General features: G+C 52.0%; 8 protein-coding genes across 8 annotated transcripts; 4 read left to right on the top strand and 4 right to left on the bottom strand.

Annotated features, from left to right (window-relative positions):
• Window positions 1-48: 48 nt before the first annotated feature.
• Window positions 49-2669, bottom strand: BZA70DRAFT_206521 (trichothecene efflux pump). Its single transcript, XM_064910176.1, has 5 exons — window positions 1969-2669; window positions 1571-1903; window positions 1273-1513; window positions 825-1213; window positions 49-765 (listed from the first exon to the last, which is right to left on the bottom strand). Exons 1-5 carry the CDS (start codon window positions 2228-2230, stop codon window positions 212-214), a joined length of 1779 nt encoding a protein of 592 aa, XP_064767270.1. The 5' UTR covers window positions 2231-2669; the 3' UTR covers window positions 49-211.
• A 354-nt stretch (window positions 2670-3023) lies between these two features.
• BZA70DRAFT_206509 (putative short-chain dehydrogenase) lies at window positions 3024-4569 on the top strand. Its single transcript, XM_064910175.1, has 3 exons — window positions 3024-3595; window positions 3654-3729; window positions 3789-4569. The coding sequence occupies exons 1-3, from the start codon at window positions 3196-3198 to the stop codon at window positions 4372-4374; spliced, it is 1062 nt and encodes a 353-aa protein (XP_064767269.1). The 5' UTR covers window positions 3024-3195; the 3' UTR covers window positions 4375-4569.
• Window positions 4570-4573: 4 nt separating this feature from the next.
• Window positions 4574-6436, bottom strand: BZA70DRAFT_259360 (aldehyde dehydrogenase 3I1). The gene is made up of 2 exons (XM_064910854.1): window positions 5309-6436; window positions 4574-5255 (listed from the first exon to the last, which is right to left on the bottom strand). The coding sequence occupies exons 1-2, from the start codon at window positions 6312-6314 to the stop codon at window positions 4630-4632; spliced, it is 1632 nt and encodes a 543-aa protein (XP_064767268.1). The 5' UTR covers window positions 6315-6436; the 3' UTR covers window positions 4574-4629.
• Window positions 6437-6506: 70 nt separating this feature from the next.
• Window positions 6507-8653, top strand: BZA70DRAFT_281859 (flavin-binding monooxygenase). Its single transcript, XM_064913173.1, has 2 exons — window positions 6507-7909; window positions 7968-8653. Exons 1-2 carry the CDS (start codon window positions 6873-6875, stop codon window positions 8599-8601), a joined length of 1671 nt encoding a protein of 556 aa, XP_064767267.1. The 5' UTR covers window positions 6507-6872; the 3' UTR covers window positions 8602-8653.
• On the bottom strand, window positions 8654-9906 carry BZA70DRAFT_307258 (galactose-1-phosphate uridyl transferase). Its single transcript, XM_064914824.1, has 2 exons — window positions 9289-9906; window positions 8654-9234 (listed from the first exon to the last, which is right to left on the bottom strand). Exons 1-2 carry the CDS (start codon window positions 9810-9812, stop codon window positions 8679-8681), a joined length of 1080 nt encoding a protein of 359 aa, XP_064767266.1. The 5' UTR covers window positions 9813-9906; the 3' UTR covers window positions 8654-8678.
• A 149-nt stretch (window positions 9907-10055) lies between these two features.
• BZA70DRAFT_281856 (uncharacterized protein) lies at window positions 10056-11238 on the top strand. The gene has a single exon (XM_064913172.1). It carries the CDS (start codon window positions 10129-10131, stop codon window positions 11203-11205), a length of 1077 nt encoding a protein of 358 aa, XP_064767265.1. The 5' UTR covers window positions 10056-10128; the 3' UTR covers window positions 11206-11238.
• BZA70DRAFT_281855 (ribosomal protein S5 domain 2-type protein) lies at window positions 11239-13083 on the bottom strand. Its single transcript, XM_064913171.1, has one exon. It carries the CDS (start codon window positions 12971-12973, stop codon window positions 11306-11308), a length of 1668 nt encoding a protein of 555 aa, XP_064767264.1. The 5' UTR covers window positions 12974-13083; the 3' UTR covers window positions 11239-11305.
• Window positions 13084-13217: 134 nt separating this feature from the next.
• On the top strand, window positions 13218-15235 carry BZA70DRAFT_281854 (fungal-specific transcription factor domain-containing protein). Its single transcript, XM_064913170.1, has 2 exons — window positions 13218-13455; window positions 13516-15235. Exons 1-2 carry the CDS (start codon window positions 13247-13249, stop codon window positions 15146-15148), a joined length of 1842 nt encoding a protein of 613 aa, XP_064767263.1. The 5' UTR covers window positions 13218-13246; the 3' UTR covers window positions 15149-15235.
• Window positions 15236-15249: the final 14 nt, after the last annotated feature.

Here is a 15249-nt window from a genome sequence, read left to right as displayed (position 1 = left end):
AATGACTGTAGCTACGATAATAAAATTGGATACCTCTCCTATTTATACTATATCTTTCTGTAGATCTCCGTTCATGTACTTGATAGGCATATAGAAATCGATTATAGTATAATAACATTTGCCGTTTAAATTTGAGTTGTACTCTAGTTCAAAGTAATTACTCATATACAGATAGCAAGGAGATACAATATATTCAGTAAGACAGCGGAAACTACACCTTCTCGGCTTCTAAGTCTTCCGTACGGCTCTCCTTTGGTGCATTAGCATGCTCCATAGTAACATCCACTTGCGACGTCAAGAGATGATCGACGTCCATCGAAAAAGCAGCACAGATCATACCAACACCACCAAAGGCAATTGATACCAGATAAACCATTTTGAAAGCATGCGCGTACGTCAGCTTCAAGGCATACTCCCCAGCAGCAAGAATATTGGGACTAATGGAAGCCAGCGCCGATTGATCGCCTTCGACAAGAGCATATAGCACATTCACGATCTCATCGGTGGGTAGGCCAGCCTTTGCGAGAGCAGTACCGACAACTGTACCTATTCTGCTGGAAACGTCGTTTTGAAGGACTGTAGTGTAGACTACAGTAGCGACAGTTCCACCCACAGATCGGGACGTGATGGCAAGTCCACTTGCAACGCCGATGTACTCATGTGGGACTCCCAATTGAGCCATTGTCGTAGAGATGATCGTGATGCTCGAAATCAGCGCACCTATGACTGCCACTAAAATCGTAGATCCGACGTAGGACGTAGGAGCTGTGTGCAATATGTTAGTATATACAGCTGCGTAATCAGCATGAAGATGTTGAACTTACAGACAACAGCCTGAGCACCTGAACAGATCGTTACTCCGGTGACCAAGACAGTGAAGAGGATTCGCGCATGCTTAAACTTCACAAAAACGTATCCAGACACCGGACCAAAGATTGCACCAGAAAGACTGAGCGTGCAAGAATAGAGGCCGATCCCGACATAATCTGTGGTGTACAGTCTCTCAACCTGCTGAGGCCACAGAATTGCGGTGGAATAGTACACCATGCCGACCAAAAAGACAACGGCGATGACGACCGTAAATCCTCTGACTTTCTTTAATACGACCCTGGGAAACAGTGGATAAGGGCAGGTAGTGTACGCTTCCCACACTCCCAGGGCGATCAAGAGGACAAGACCAATAATCATAGGGGCCAGAGTTCCGGCTGATTTCCTATTGATCGCAGTGAGTTAGCAACCTCTGTCCGCAAACTGGCTAGAAAAAACGCTTACCATGGAAACTTGTTTCCCCCAAAAGAGATCCCGAGCTGGAACAGGACAAGTCCGGAGAGAAATAAAAAAAAGCCAATAAAGTCAAGCTGCTTGACGCTCTGCCAGGTAGTAAGTCCCTCGTCTCTGATGCCTTTTTGAGAAGTCTTGTAGAAGAAAAACACAAGAACAGAGGCCGCTGCATTAAGTGAGAATGCAAACCAGTAGGTATCTCGCCATGTAGTATGTTGTACCATAGCATACGCTAGAAAAGAAGGTTAGTACATTGTATCGAGCTGGAGGAATACAATAAGTAAATTACCGATTAGAGCACCAAACGCGGTTGAAGCAGAAATTGACATCATGAAGAATCCCAGCGCGACCGAGCGAGATTTGCGCGGGACCATCTCACTCAAAGCAGACCACGCTATCTGATGCATCGACGAGCCGGCGCCTATGAAAACAGCGCCTCCGATCACGATGTCCACTCTCTTGGCTGTGGCTGACATCACGCATCCTATGACTGATAGGATATTTCCGAAAAGCAGGAAGTTTCTGCGACCAAAGATGTCGCTCAAGCGACCGACGAAGGGTGACAGAACGGCAGCCGACAACGTCATCGAGTTGGCCATCCAAGTGTAGTCGGTAGACGGGCCTGCAAATTCAAGTCAGAAAGATAGCTATGGAATACCACACTCTTGTTTTGTAAATGATACTCACCGATGTCTTCGTTGATTTGGAGAAGAATACTCGACGACATAGTCAGAATGAATACGTCAGACATATAGCCAAACTGGAACGATATGATAGCCAGTATATGCTGCAGAGAAAGCCTGAATTTTTCCTCTGGCTCATCATCATCAGCAGTAGCCTCTGCGTTTGCGTCCGAGCTCGGAATGTCATTGCCATCGTCTGCGTGCTCCATGTGAGCCTCCGCAGCAGGTTTCGCCTCCACAGGCAGGTTGGTATCTGAGCTAGTCATTGGCAAGGTCTTTGGTGTATAATGATGATGACAGAAATTATACAGATAGAAGTAGAACAGCTTTTTTTCGCGCGCAGACAAGAATCATGAGATATAATAAATATCGATGCGGGCTCGTGGAGTCGGTCATGAGGAACAGATATTGGTGATAGTATCTGAAATGCGGGGAAACGCGGGGTCGGCTGGTAGGTTGGGCAATAGCCTCTGCCCGATACTGGTCGTGATGATCATAATCCTGAGGGCCTGGAGACAGAAGGTACAGAGAAGCGTTGACGGCTTAGTGCTGTTGAGCGTCGGACGTGTATTTTTTCTGACACAAAGAGCCTTGAGATATTTTCTCAGTTCGTGCGTAGTTAATATTTTACCCTCTTCGTCATCGTCCGCCTCTCCTAATAGCTGAAAATCATCATATACTACAGACATAGTTGTGACCGTTGACCGTATCTGCTAACCAACTATCTACTGGCTCTTTGGCTGGCTCGAAGTCATAACTAGAAATATAAGTGCAAACAAGTCGCTGACGTCATAATCCGGGGTTTGTGTAGCGTTTGTGTACACTGCGATGCTCACCTCCCAGCTCAGGAACACTTGGGTGTGCAGACGACGAATAATGCAGATCATCGCTAGAGCTGAGCAGGAGCATATTCAATAATTCTTGTTGTGACTTGCTTCTTTTGAGAAGAGGCTTCTTTCCGAGAAGGTCTTAGGGTTCCAGTGATCTCTCGATTCTCCATTTTCCAAGATGGAGAAGGCTCAGTCGGTTTATAGGTGTGTCAGAAAATGTTGACTACACCACTTTCCGTTCCAGCAATTGTGCCGGCCGCACCAAACCCGCTGACTGATTCCCCCGCAACATGGTCTTCCTCAGACTTTTGGGTTGTGATCAAGACCCGAGTTCTTAAGCTCATACAGCGTCCCGTCATGGAACTCCGCTTTGCATCCTCCTTCCCGCATCGAACTGTATAATGGCGTTCACGTTAGGAGATCTTCTCCTCATTATCGACAAAACGGCGTTGAACCCATACATCACTGCCTTTGCACCAATTCTACTGCATTTGTTCACCGACAACAAATTCGTTATCGAGCAGACAGGCGGTCTCTTGAAATACGGAATCGTTAGACCGTTCGCCCCTCTGCTGTACAAATCTATCGTTCTATTTTGTGCTGGTGCAATCATTCGCCTGAACCGGTCATTGAATAAGAAGGCGTTGAATAATGGCGTTGATGCGAAGTTCGACTGGCCTAAAGAGATTATTGTCGTGACTGGAGGATCTGGAGGAATCGGAGGCGAGGCGGTGAAGAAGCTTGCGTCTAGAGGAAGTCAGATCGTGGTCTTGGACGTTCTGCCTCTGACATATGCTCCACGTATGTTTCTCTACAAACGTTGTGTTTACATGGAACAAGCACTAACTATTCGCCATAGCTAAGAATGTGCACTTCTACAAGGTCGACTTGACGGATTACGAAGCTCTTCAGGAGGTCTCCTCCAGAATCTCAAAGTATGGTTTAACTTCTCCTGTCGGATAACGCTTTAGTGCACTTCTAACGCAATTAACAGAGACATCGGGGATCCCACCATAGTCGTCGCCAATGCGGGTATTTGTCGCGGCAAGCCAATTCTCCAAGCTACGAAGCGCGATATTGAGCTTACTTTTGGCGTGAACAATATGGGCATGCTGTATACCGCAAAGGCGTTCTTGCCGAGCATGGTCAAAAACAATCATGGGCATTTCTTGATCATCGCGTCCCAGACAGGATACTTGGCAACGGCGGGAGTGACGGATTATTCTGCAACCAAAGCTGCCGCGATCAATATTTACGAAGGTCTGCAGACGGAGACCAAGCATATCTATAAAGCCCCGGCGGTTCGTTTTTCATGCATTTCTCCCTCGGCTGTGAACACCAAGATGTTTGCTGGTTTGAAGGCTGGCAGTGGATTTTTCATGCCGCGTCTGTCGGCAGCCGATGTGGGCGGTCTGATCGCCGAGACATTGTGGAGTGGCAACTCGAGTAACTTGTTGGTTCCGGCGTTTGCATATATCTCGGTTCCTAGCAAGTTGTTTCCGGATTGGATGCGTGTCGGGATGCAGGATGGCGGGGCGGATGTGATGTCTGATTTGAACCCGCATAAGCCGTTGGATTGATGAGTGGAGTTTGTAAAGTCCGAGAATATTATATACAATACTTTTGTCCAATTGTTAGAGTTATCGAAATCAATTTGATATTAGCCGACTAAAGCGGATTTTTAGAGAAGCAGCGGGTTTTTATAAAACAGTTGTCCCGTCATGTATCCAGAATGAGCGACGTGCTACGTATGTCTTAATTTAGCAGTAGAGTAGTAATGTAACTTCATTCATTGAATATTTAGTGCTCTGATAATATACAACCTAGATTGTTGACTATGACTTTGGGAGGGTGAGCTGCACTGAGTGGATCAGTGGCCTGAGATACTTTTCCGAATAAGTCGAGCAGATGTTGAACAATGACGCCTTGAACCCATCTGAGGCACCAGTGAGCAGAAACAATCCGGCCAGCAATACCACGATAGATATAACTGTCTTGGCTCTGGAAAACGGTCCTGAGCCTGATTTGATCTTCTGATCTGCTAGCGTCTCGCCTCGCTTGAACCCAATCTTGTTCTTGACCTCGATCTTGGGGATATGTTTGACATGGAAAGGCGGATAGCGGAAACTCATGACTTTATCTAGCCATGTGGGAGGACCGACGATGGTACGGGTGTGCGTGAATGCGTCGAAGCCGTGAACTCCATGATAGTAGCCGTACCCGGACTCGCCAACGCCGCCAAAGGGGGCGCCATGCACACCAGCATGCATCAGAACATCGTTGATAGTGACACCGCCAGAGTTGGTATTGGCGATTATCTCGTCAATCTCTGCTTGCGATGACGAGAATATATAGATGGCCAGCGGATGATCCATCTTTCGGATTATTTCGTAGGCCGACTTATAGTCAGCTTTGACAACTGGGAGAATAGGACCAAAGAGCTCCTCTGATAGTAGCGGATCTAGGTAATTGTTAGCTTTCTGAGCATACTTAATTGCGGATGATGTAGCTTACCACTCATAGAGATATCCCCGACAACAGTGGGATAAAGAAGACGCTGTCTGGCATCTCCCTTGCGGCCGTACACAACTTTTCCCTGCGTCGCAGCAAGCATTTTCTCCAGCCGAGCATAATTGCGATCGTTGATAATCTGGCAAAGGTCGCCCTTCCCTTCCCCAAGAAACTTGTCGTTCCACTTGCTTATAGATTCAATAAACTGATCGTAAACAGCGGGATCAACAAATACATGATTCACCGACAAACAGATCTGGCCGGCGTTGAGAAATTTGGCGTACGCGATCCGTTTAGCGGCGAGATCAACGTCGGCTAGCTTGGTGACTATCGCGGGTCCTTGGCCTCCGAGTTCAAGCACGGTTGGAGTAAGGTGCTTCGCCGCCGCGGCAGTGATAAACCGAGCAATCTTGTTTGAGCCGGTGAAGAAAATGTGATCGTACTTTTGCTTGAGGATCTCAGGCATCTCATTCGGTCCGGCAGTGACGATTCGGATTGCGTCCTGGTCGAGATATTTGGGGACCAGATCGACGAGGAGGGTCTCGCAGGCAACCGCGAGCTCAGATGGCTTGAGAAGCACGCAGTTACCAGCAGTGATTGCTGCTAGCATGGGTTGAAGTAGAAGGAGTAAGGGAAAATTCCAGGCGCCGATGATGAGCGCGACTCCAAGAGGCTCCTTGCGAACGCGTGCCTTTCCCAGGGTGCCGAAAATAAACCCAGCTTCCTTTGGAATATGATCCGCAGCCCATTTCTCAACATGTTCAAGCTGATCGAGTATATCTGATTTGATTCCGAGAATGTCAGAGGCGTAAGACTCGAAGCGGTGACGGTTGAGGTCTTGCTGAAGAGCCTGGACGATGGCGTCTTCGTTGTCGTGGATCATCCACCACACCTGCTTCAGCTGCCATTTGCGCCAGGCGATATCCTTGGTTTTCCCAGAAGAAAAAGTTGTGCGTAGAATTGAAAGACTCTCTGCAAGCTCCTCGGGCGTCGTGTAGGTGACCGTCATATTGCTCTGTCGTCTGCTAGTAGGTAGTGACGAAGGAGAACAGGTCCGTTTGGTATTATGTTTATGAGATAACCGCCGCTTGATGTGCGGCTGCTTATGTGGGGTAGCTGCGGCTGCTTGTCAGAAAGATCTGACTGGGCTCGTACGAGTCGACTAATGTATTATTATTTATTTTATCCCATCGGCAAGGCCCAAGTTCCGAGTTCCGTGCTGGGCTTTGTCGGTATTCCAAGTCTTCAAAGTCAGCTGGATGCTGCGATGAGCGTATTCACGTAGGGTTTGTAGGGCTCGGAGACAGACTCAATCCTGATCTGACGGAGAAAAAGTACAGTCATCTGTTCGTCTGCACAATATGATCAGTCAGTAGTCTACGACTGTTTCTGATCGCATTGTTGCCAGTGCTTCCCCGCAGTCTTTGTCAGCCTGCGACGGGGATAATGTTGTTAGTCTGGCAGCTATATTTGCTGCATATCTGCAGCAGATCCTTCTAGCGGACAACAGCTGTTCTGAAGAATCATCTACAGTTCTCCAGTTTACTTTCTCCTCAATCAAAGCAAGATGACGGCAAGCAAGTTTGTGAATCCCATCAACACACCCCAGCGGCGTCTGAAGACGATCTGCATCGGCGCCGGCGCGTCTGGTCTCTACTACGCCTACAAGATCCAGCGACACTTTGACGACTTTGATCTTACGGTCTACGAGAAGAACGCGGGCATCGCGGGTACCTGGTGGGAGAATCGCTATCCCGGCTGCGCGTGTGACGTTCCCGCGCACTCGTACATCTACTCGTTTGAGCCCTATGCGGAGTGGTCGTCTTCCTATGCGTCGTCCAAGGAGATCTACGGCTACTTCAAGCACTTTGCCGACAAGTACGATCTCAACAAATACATCAAGCTTCAGCACCAGGTGTCTGCTGCGACGTGGGACGAGGAGAGCGCGACATGGTCTGTTCAGATCAAGGATCTTGTGAGCGGCGAGATCATCACGGACTGGTGCCATATCCTTGTCAATGCGAGCGGAATCCTCAATGCATGGCGGTACCCTCCGATTCCCGGCTTGAACTCCTTCAAGGGAAAGCTGCTGCACACCGCCAACTGGGACGAGTCTGAAGACCTCACCGGGAAGACAGTCGGTCTTGTTGGCAATGGGTCGTCGGCTATCCAGGTGCTTCCGACCATTCTGCCGATTGTCAGCAAGCTCACGACGTTCATCATGGAACCGACGTGGGTCTCGCCCCCGGTTGGCATGGAATACAAGGTCTACAGCGACGAAGACAAGAAGCGGTTCCGTGAACATCCCGAGGAACTGCTTGAGATGCGCCGCGAGACTGAGAATTACTTGAATGGCCAGTTTGAGACCTTTTTCCGTGACTCTGAGCATCAGCTTCGCGCGCGAGAGTTTATGCGAGCCGAGATGACGCGCAAGTTGGGTGATCCTGCGCTGGTCGAGAAGCTGATCCCGTCCTGGTCTGTTGGATGCCGACGGATTACGCCTGGTCGCAATTATCTCGAGTCTCTCTCGGATCCAAAGGTGGAGGTCGTTTTCTCGATGGTTAGCGAGGTTACTGAGAAGGGTTGCAAGGTCCTTAGCGGGAGGTGAGTTTGATTGTGTTTTGACGCTCTTCATAAATCATATATACTAACAGAGCTGCAGTGAACATGAGATGGATGTATTGATTATGGCCACGGGATTCGATACATCGTTCAAACCCCGATTTCCAGTGATTGGCAGAGACGGGAAATCGCTCGCAGAAGTATGGGAAGGAAACCCGCAAGCGTATCTTGGCATCGCGGCGTCTGGGTTTCCCAACTACTTTGTGAGTCTTGGCCCGAATTGTCCGATCGGTAACGGACCGGTTTTGCTATCTATCGAGGTCGAGGTTAACTATATGATCGACATGATCTCGCGTTATCAGAAAGAGAATATCAAAGCTTTTGATGTTTGCGCAGATGCGGTCAAGGACTTTAATGAACACAAGGATGAGTTTATGGATACGACGATCTGGGTTGACGAGTGCAAGTCTTGGTACAAGGCCGGCTCGTCTCAGAATAAGGTGACGGCATTGTGGCCCGGATCTACGTTGCACTATCGAGAGGCGCTGGCAGTGCCGCGCTACGAGGACTGGAAGTTTACATACTATGGGAATCGGTTTGATTATCTTGGGAACGGACGGTCTGTTGCAGAGGCGGTCGTGCATGATTTGAATTCTCATGTTGGTAATGAGGATACATCGAAGATCGATCCGGCTTTGAAGCGCGCAGAGGCGAAGAAGGAGTCTGTGCAGTAGATCAGCGTGATTAGTTTATTTTGTTTTTATAAGTTGTACTGTGAAATTTATATGTACTAGTAATTGATCTATAAACATTAAGTTGACTTCTCAGAGTAGTGCACGTCATCCAAGGCGCGTAACCGGTCAGCGGCCTGCTCGGCAGTCAAGTCGCGCTGCGGCTCGGCCAGCATCTCGTAGCCGACCAAGAACTTTCTGACGGTCGCGCCGCGCAGAAGAGGAGGGTAGAAATGCATGTGGAAGTGCGCGAGACTGTGTTCGTCGCCAACGGGTTTGATCGGGGCCTGGTGGATACCCATCGAGTACGGGAACGAGGTGAGGAAGAGGTTGTCGTATCGGGTGGTGAGAGTCTTGATGATCGCCGCCAGATCTTCCTTTTGCGCGTCTGTAAAGTCCGGGAGCGAAGCGACGTGGGATTTGGCGAGGATCATGGTCTCGAACGGCCAGACGGCCCAGAAGGGGACGAGAGCGACGAAGGAGTCGTTCTCGAGCACGATTCTGGATTTCTCGGCAAGCTCGACCGAGAGGTAGTCGCAGAGAAGGCAGGTGTTGTGCTTTGCTTTGTATGCGCCGAACGATGTGAGTTCTTTTGCTGGATCGGTCGGGACGTTCTCTGTGCACCAAACTTGGCAGCTGCGTGTGTGTTAATATGTATTTCAGAATAGTAATAAGAAGAGAAAGACATACTGAGGATGGGGATTGGAGCAGCCCATTGAGGCACCTTTATTCTCAAACACCTGCATGTAGCGGAAAGCGGTCTCACGCTGCAGCTTCAGATAGAGATCTGTCCAGGTATTAATGACGACGCGGATCTCGGGAACAGACATGAGCGGAAGAGTGACGTTGTGCTTGGGCGAGAAGCAGATGACGAAGCAGTTCCCCTTTGTGCCCTGGACCTTGAACAGTCTGCTCTTGACGTCGTCGTCGGACGTCTGCGGGGTGACGTAGTCGGGCTGGTCGAGCTTGACGGCCGCGTAGTCGTTGACGAAGAAGTAGGTCGACTCGTACTTTGGGTTCTTCTCCCCGGTGATGCGCGTGTTTCCGGGGCAGAGGTAGCAGGCCGGGTCGTATGAAGGAAGAGCGTCGCCGGCGGTCTTTTCCTGCTGTCCCTGCCAGGGCCGCTGGGTCCGGTGTGGCGAGACGAGGATCCAGGAGTCGAGGAGTGGGTTGTAGCGCCTATGCGAGTTGTTGTTGAAGTCGAAGTCGCCCATGGTGAGTGAGTAGTAGTGAGTAGTAGTGAGTAGCAGTAAGTAGTAGTAAGTAGTAGTAGTTGAGGACGAGTCCGGGCTTTTGTATCGTCTTTTGTTTGTCTTTTTGTCTGCGAGCAGCAGCTCAGCGCGGCCGGAAGCGCAAGCGCTGAGCCGCACGTCCACAATTAGAGTTCCTTTGTTAAGGTTTGCGTAGCAGCCGCGCTTCGGTGCTGCTGTTTTTAGCCGGTGCTCGGTTCCGGTATAAGAATCTGTGATGACACGTCGCTCTCCTCCTCCTCAGCACCTTCACCGCCTGCAATTCACATAGACAGCATCCATGGCTCCTCCTACTGACTCCTACGTCCTTGTCGCGGGCGGCGCCGGCTACATTGGCTCGCACACCGTGCTCGAGCTCGTCTCCGCGGGCTACAAAGTCGTCGTCGTCGACAACCTCTGCAACTCCTCCGAGGAGTCCATCATCCGTGTGCGCGAGCTCACAAACACGCCCGACATCCCGCTCGTCAAGCTCGACCTGCGCGACGCCGCCGGACTCGACAAGGTCTTCACAGAGTACAAGGTCAAGTCGGTGATCCACTTCGCGGGCCTCAAGGCCGTCGGCGAGAGCACAAAGATCCCCCTCGAATACTACGACGCCAACGTCAGCGGCGCAATCACCCTGCTCAAGGCCATGGCCAAGCACTCTGTCCCTGAATTCGTCTTTTCGTCCTCGGCGACCGTCTACGGTGACGCCACCAGATTCCCAAACATGATCCCTATCCCTGAGGAGTGCCCGACCGGTCCTACGTCTCCTTATGGCCACACAAAGCTCATCATCGAAGAGATCCTCGAGGACACCGCCGCCGCCGACCCGAACCTCAAAGTCGCTGTGTTGCGCTACTTCAACCCAATCGGCGCCCATCCGTCGGGAAGAATAGGTGAAGATCCCCGTGGCATTCCAAACAACCTGCTCCCCTACGTTGCCCAGGTTGCCGTCGGCCGTCGTCCTCAGCTGCAGGTCTTTGGCAACGACTACGAGGGCTCTCCCGATGGTACCCCCATCCGTGACTACATCCACGTCGTCGACTTGGCCCAGGGCCATCTGGCGGCTTTAGCCAAGCTCGACTCGGTCAAGGGCGAGAACGGCGAGGGTTTCCTGCGCGCCTGGAACCTCGGCAGCGGGAAGGGCTCGACCGTTTTGCAGATCATTTCGTCGTTTGAGAAAGCTACTGGCCAGAAGATTCCGTTCGAGATTGTCGGGCGTCGGAAAGGTGACGTGCTTGATCTGACTGCGAAGCCGGACCGGGCAAATACTGAGCTGAATTGGAAGGTCAAGCTCAGCGTCGAGGATGCCTGCCGGGATCTGTGGAAGTGGACTACTGAGAACCCGTGGGGATATGACGGAAAGCCAGAGTGATTATTGCATTGTAATAGACATATATAATATAATTTGATCAATTGTAATTGTACTAAACAGAGAACCACCAAATGCAACCGAACACCATAATGTATACAACCTACATCTGAAACCCCGTCCCTTTAGTCAAAACACTTCCGTTCGAGGGTGTGATTTGAAAAACAACTTCGCTGATATCCTTAATCTCCGGATGCTGCACCGAGTAATACTCCTTCCGGAGCCCGTCAATCACTTGGTCGACGCGATCTGCGCGCACGAGCGAAATTATACATCCGCCCCAGCCTGTACCTGTGATCCGACTACCGGCCGCGCCGTACTTTTGCGCGATCCGACAGAGATTATCGATCTCGGGACACGAGCAGGCAAACATCGAAGAGCACGACTCTTGTGAGGCGTTCATGAGTTCTCCGAGCGCATCAAAGTACGGAGTCGACTCTGTCGCAGAGAGCGCGCGCAGGTTTGTGGTTGAGGAAGCTAAGAGGGAGGAGAAGCATTTGCAGCGGAAAGACTCTTCAATCACATGCTGTGCGCGGTCGCGCAGGTTTAGGTGGGTTGCCCTGATCGGGAAGCGCGTGGTGTACTTTCTCATCATATCTTCTGTACTCAGTCCCAGCATCTCCGCGACCTCGTCAAGCGAATATCTGTCTTTTGAAAACGTCTTTCGAATACGAGCAACAATATCCTTCACCGCGCGCTCTTCGCTCTCCCGGTCTCCCATAGCCCATCCCTGCCGCTCACAGATTTTGTCGTAGAACCCGCGGAGTGTGCCGCCGAAGCCGTCTCTGATCTCTAGTCGGCCGACAGAGTACTCTCGCGCCAGGATCTCAGCCGCAATCGTGGTCTCGACGAATCTGATGTTGTACCGGTCTGGTCCGGTCTCGGTCCGGTTGGAGACCGAGACCAAAGAGTTTGCGAGGATAAAGCACAGCCGGGGAACGGTGTCGAGCACACGCACGGGCTTGGCAGAGACGAGCGGACGAAAGTCGACGAGGAGGGCGTGGTCGCGGATGGCAAACACCGACGCAGCTTGATCCATGCCTCCAGAGTTCACTCCTAGTGCTCTTTCAGAGATGACGGCAGAGTTGACGAGGAACGACCGCTCTATTACGGGAGCGGTGATGGTTGCCAGCACGGCTAGTAGAGACGAGCAGACAAACGCAGACGACGCAGAGAGACCGGCGCAGGTCGGCAGTTCGCCGTCGACGAGGATGCGCATCGTCGGCAGCGGCGTGGCCTCAGTGGCACACAGTCTTGAGAATGTCAGGGCTCCCTTGAGACCGGCCAGGAAGTAGGCCGACCAGTCGATGTGCTTGTCGGTCGGGATGGGAAAGAACGGATCAGTAAAGTCGCGGGTGTTGAAGACGCGGGTCGGGTATTTGAGCGCCTGCACGTTTGAGAGAATGATGCGCCCGTCGGCAGCGGCGTCGGCGGCAGGGATGATTGCGACCGCGACGAGGACGTCCCGCGGGATTGCCATCGGCAGGACAGGGAACCACGAGTAGTCGATGTGCTCACCGATGAGGTTCACTCTGCCGGGGGTGCGGGTCACGAACGAGATCTGCCGGTCGTAGAGCGCACGGAAGCGGGCCTCTAGCGCGGCCCATCTGGCGGACTGGTGGGGCAGCTCGGAGGCGGAGTAGATGTCTGCTAGCGAGCTCACACTCGGCACGAGGTCTTCGTGTGGGGGGAAGAGCGGCGGGGAGGAGCCGACGTGGTAGGCCGGCGGCGGCGAGGGGTGCGGTGTCGTCCACGGCGAGGGGACGAGCATGGCTGCGGGCACAGGATGGCAGTAGTGCTGTTGATAAGCAGAAGATAGCAGAAGCAGAAGACGTGAAGACGGTGACGATAGCAAAGGCGGCGGTGTGGAGTCTTTTCCCGCGCAAACTACGCGCCGGGGATCTCGGCTGCCGCGCGCGCTTGCGCTAACCCGCGCTGATGCCAGTCACGTGTTTCCAGGTCCCGCCAGCGCCCCCGAAGCGCTTCCCGCATCGCGCTCTCTTCCGCATCTCCACAGGACTCCCTGCCTACGACGAACACAGCCATGCGCTTGCTTCCATCGCCGTCCTCATCGAGCCCGGACTCGCCGCAGCCGCTACCGCAGCACGGGGAGATGCCTGATCAGCACGACCACGACCTCGAAGACCCTGAGCTGGACGACGACCCGGCGTCGAGCAAGTCCGCAAAGCGACGCAGGACCGGTCTTAAGCGCAGAATAGGCCTCAAGCGTAGCCGGCTTGGTTGCCTACAGTGGTGGGTAGTCTGTGTTTATCTGATATATATCAGTGCCTCTATGCTGATCACTTCTTGTAGTCGACGGAGGAGAAAGAAATGCAGCTACGAGAAACCTGTCTGCTCGAGCTGTCTCGATCGCGCCTGGGACTGCACATACCCGGCTCCTACCGACGAACACTCTCAAAAGTCGGTATCGCCTTCTCCAATCTCGACCGCCAGTCCCGAGTCCAGTCATATCGGCATCGTCAGTCACAATAATAACAGCAGCAGCAACAACAACGACAGTACAAACTCCCTCGACCTCTTCAGTTCCGTACTCAGCGACGATGGCAGCGAGCCACACATGTTTGACGAGGTTGTCTCCCCCAACGTCTCTTCTCTTCTCACACTCGCGTCCTCTGCCGCGGTTTCTGCGATGCACACCCCGCCGCAGCAGCAACAGCCACAGCTCCCCGAGATCAGTATGCCGAGCACGCCGATGAACAACCTCGATGGGTTTGACCCGCTCTCGATCCTGAGCTTTACGCGCGAGCAGAAAGAGCTCGTGTATCATTTCACGGTTTCGATATCGTCGGTGATCTCTTACTACAAGCAAGAGGGACCATTTCGGCGGCTGATTCTTTCGCTTCTGATCCCGGTCTCGACTTCTGGGTCTGCGTCGGCGCCTATGACTGGTCCCCTGCTATCATCATTATGCGCGCTTGCATCCGCGCACAAGAACTATGCTCTTGGCTTGGCTCATTCTGATCAGCAGCTGAGCTATCATACTGGTGCACTTGAGAATCTCATCACACTTCTAGAGAATCTGCCGACTCGGTTAGAAGATGAAAACACGCAGAACGTGCTTCTGTCTTCGATCCTGATTCTGGTCTACTACGAGATTGCAAAGGGAGGATACATTGACTCGATCAGCATGCATCTGAATGGTGCATACCGAATCATCACCAGTTTCCTCAACCACGTCATCTTCAAACTGCAGGCATCTAGTGGATCGGGGCAAGGCACATACCAGGTTTCTAAAGAGACTATATTCTTGTTTCGCATCTTCCAGTACTTTGACGTCATTTGTTCGCTTTCTAAACGAGACCTCATGCTCGACCGTACCCTCCAACTCGAGCATTTCCTGTCTACTTACTCTAGACTGAAGACGACATCAAACATCGACGGCGACGGTGTCGATCCAGTCATAGGGCTTGCAGAAGATCTGTGGCCGCTCATAGTTCGGTTATGCATTCTCTGCAACGACTCTGACTTTGGCAAGTCGATGACCCCGGATCTGATGTGTCGCGCAAGTCTACTCGAGCTCGAGCTTTCATCATGGCAGGTACCGACGCAAGCCAGTGCTGGTGCTTCTCCGCACGACCTCGCGATGCAGGCCGCGGCGAAAGTATACCAACTTGCAGCCCAGATCTATCTCTTGCGAACATTCTTCCCCGCCGAGAACGCAGCTGATACGATACAAGGCCACGTGCGCTCTGCGCTTGATCAGCTTGCTCGCGTGTGTACTTTAGAAGGCAACATGGCGGCGCTGCTGTGGCCGGTCAGCGTGGTTGCGAACGAGTGCGTGGACTCGATCGACCGCGGGTTTGTCAAGGTTGTGTTTCAGAAGCTGGGGAAGCGGCAGGGCATGGCCAACGTCATGCGCGGGCTGCACTCGGTTGAGGCGTCGTGGCGGGGGGTCGAGGACCGGGAGGTTGTTATGTTTGGATAGTGTGTGTATTCTGGATAGTGTATGTATTCTAGGGAGTCAGGAGTTTGTTTAGTAAGCCATTACTTAATACAATGCAGCTTAATTAAATTGTGTAGGGTTTT

The sequence above is a fragment of the Myxozyma melibiosi genome (assembly GCF_037950935.1).
Source record: "Myxozyma melibiosi strain Phaff 52-87 chromosome Unknown BZA70scaffold_9, whole genome shotgun sequence".
In the NCBI taxonomy this organism is placed as follows: Eukaryota; Fungi; Ascomycota; class Lipomycetes; order Lipomycetales; family Lipomycetaceae; genus Myxozyma; species Myxozyma melibiosi.
This window is presented reverse-complemented; position numbering and strand designations above follow the sequence as displayed.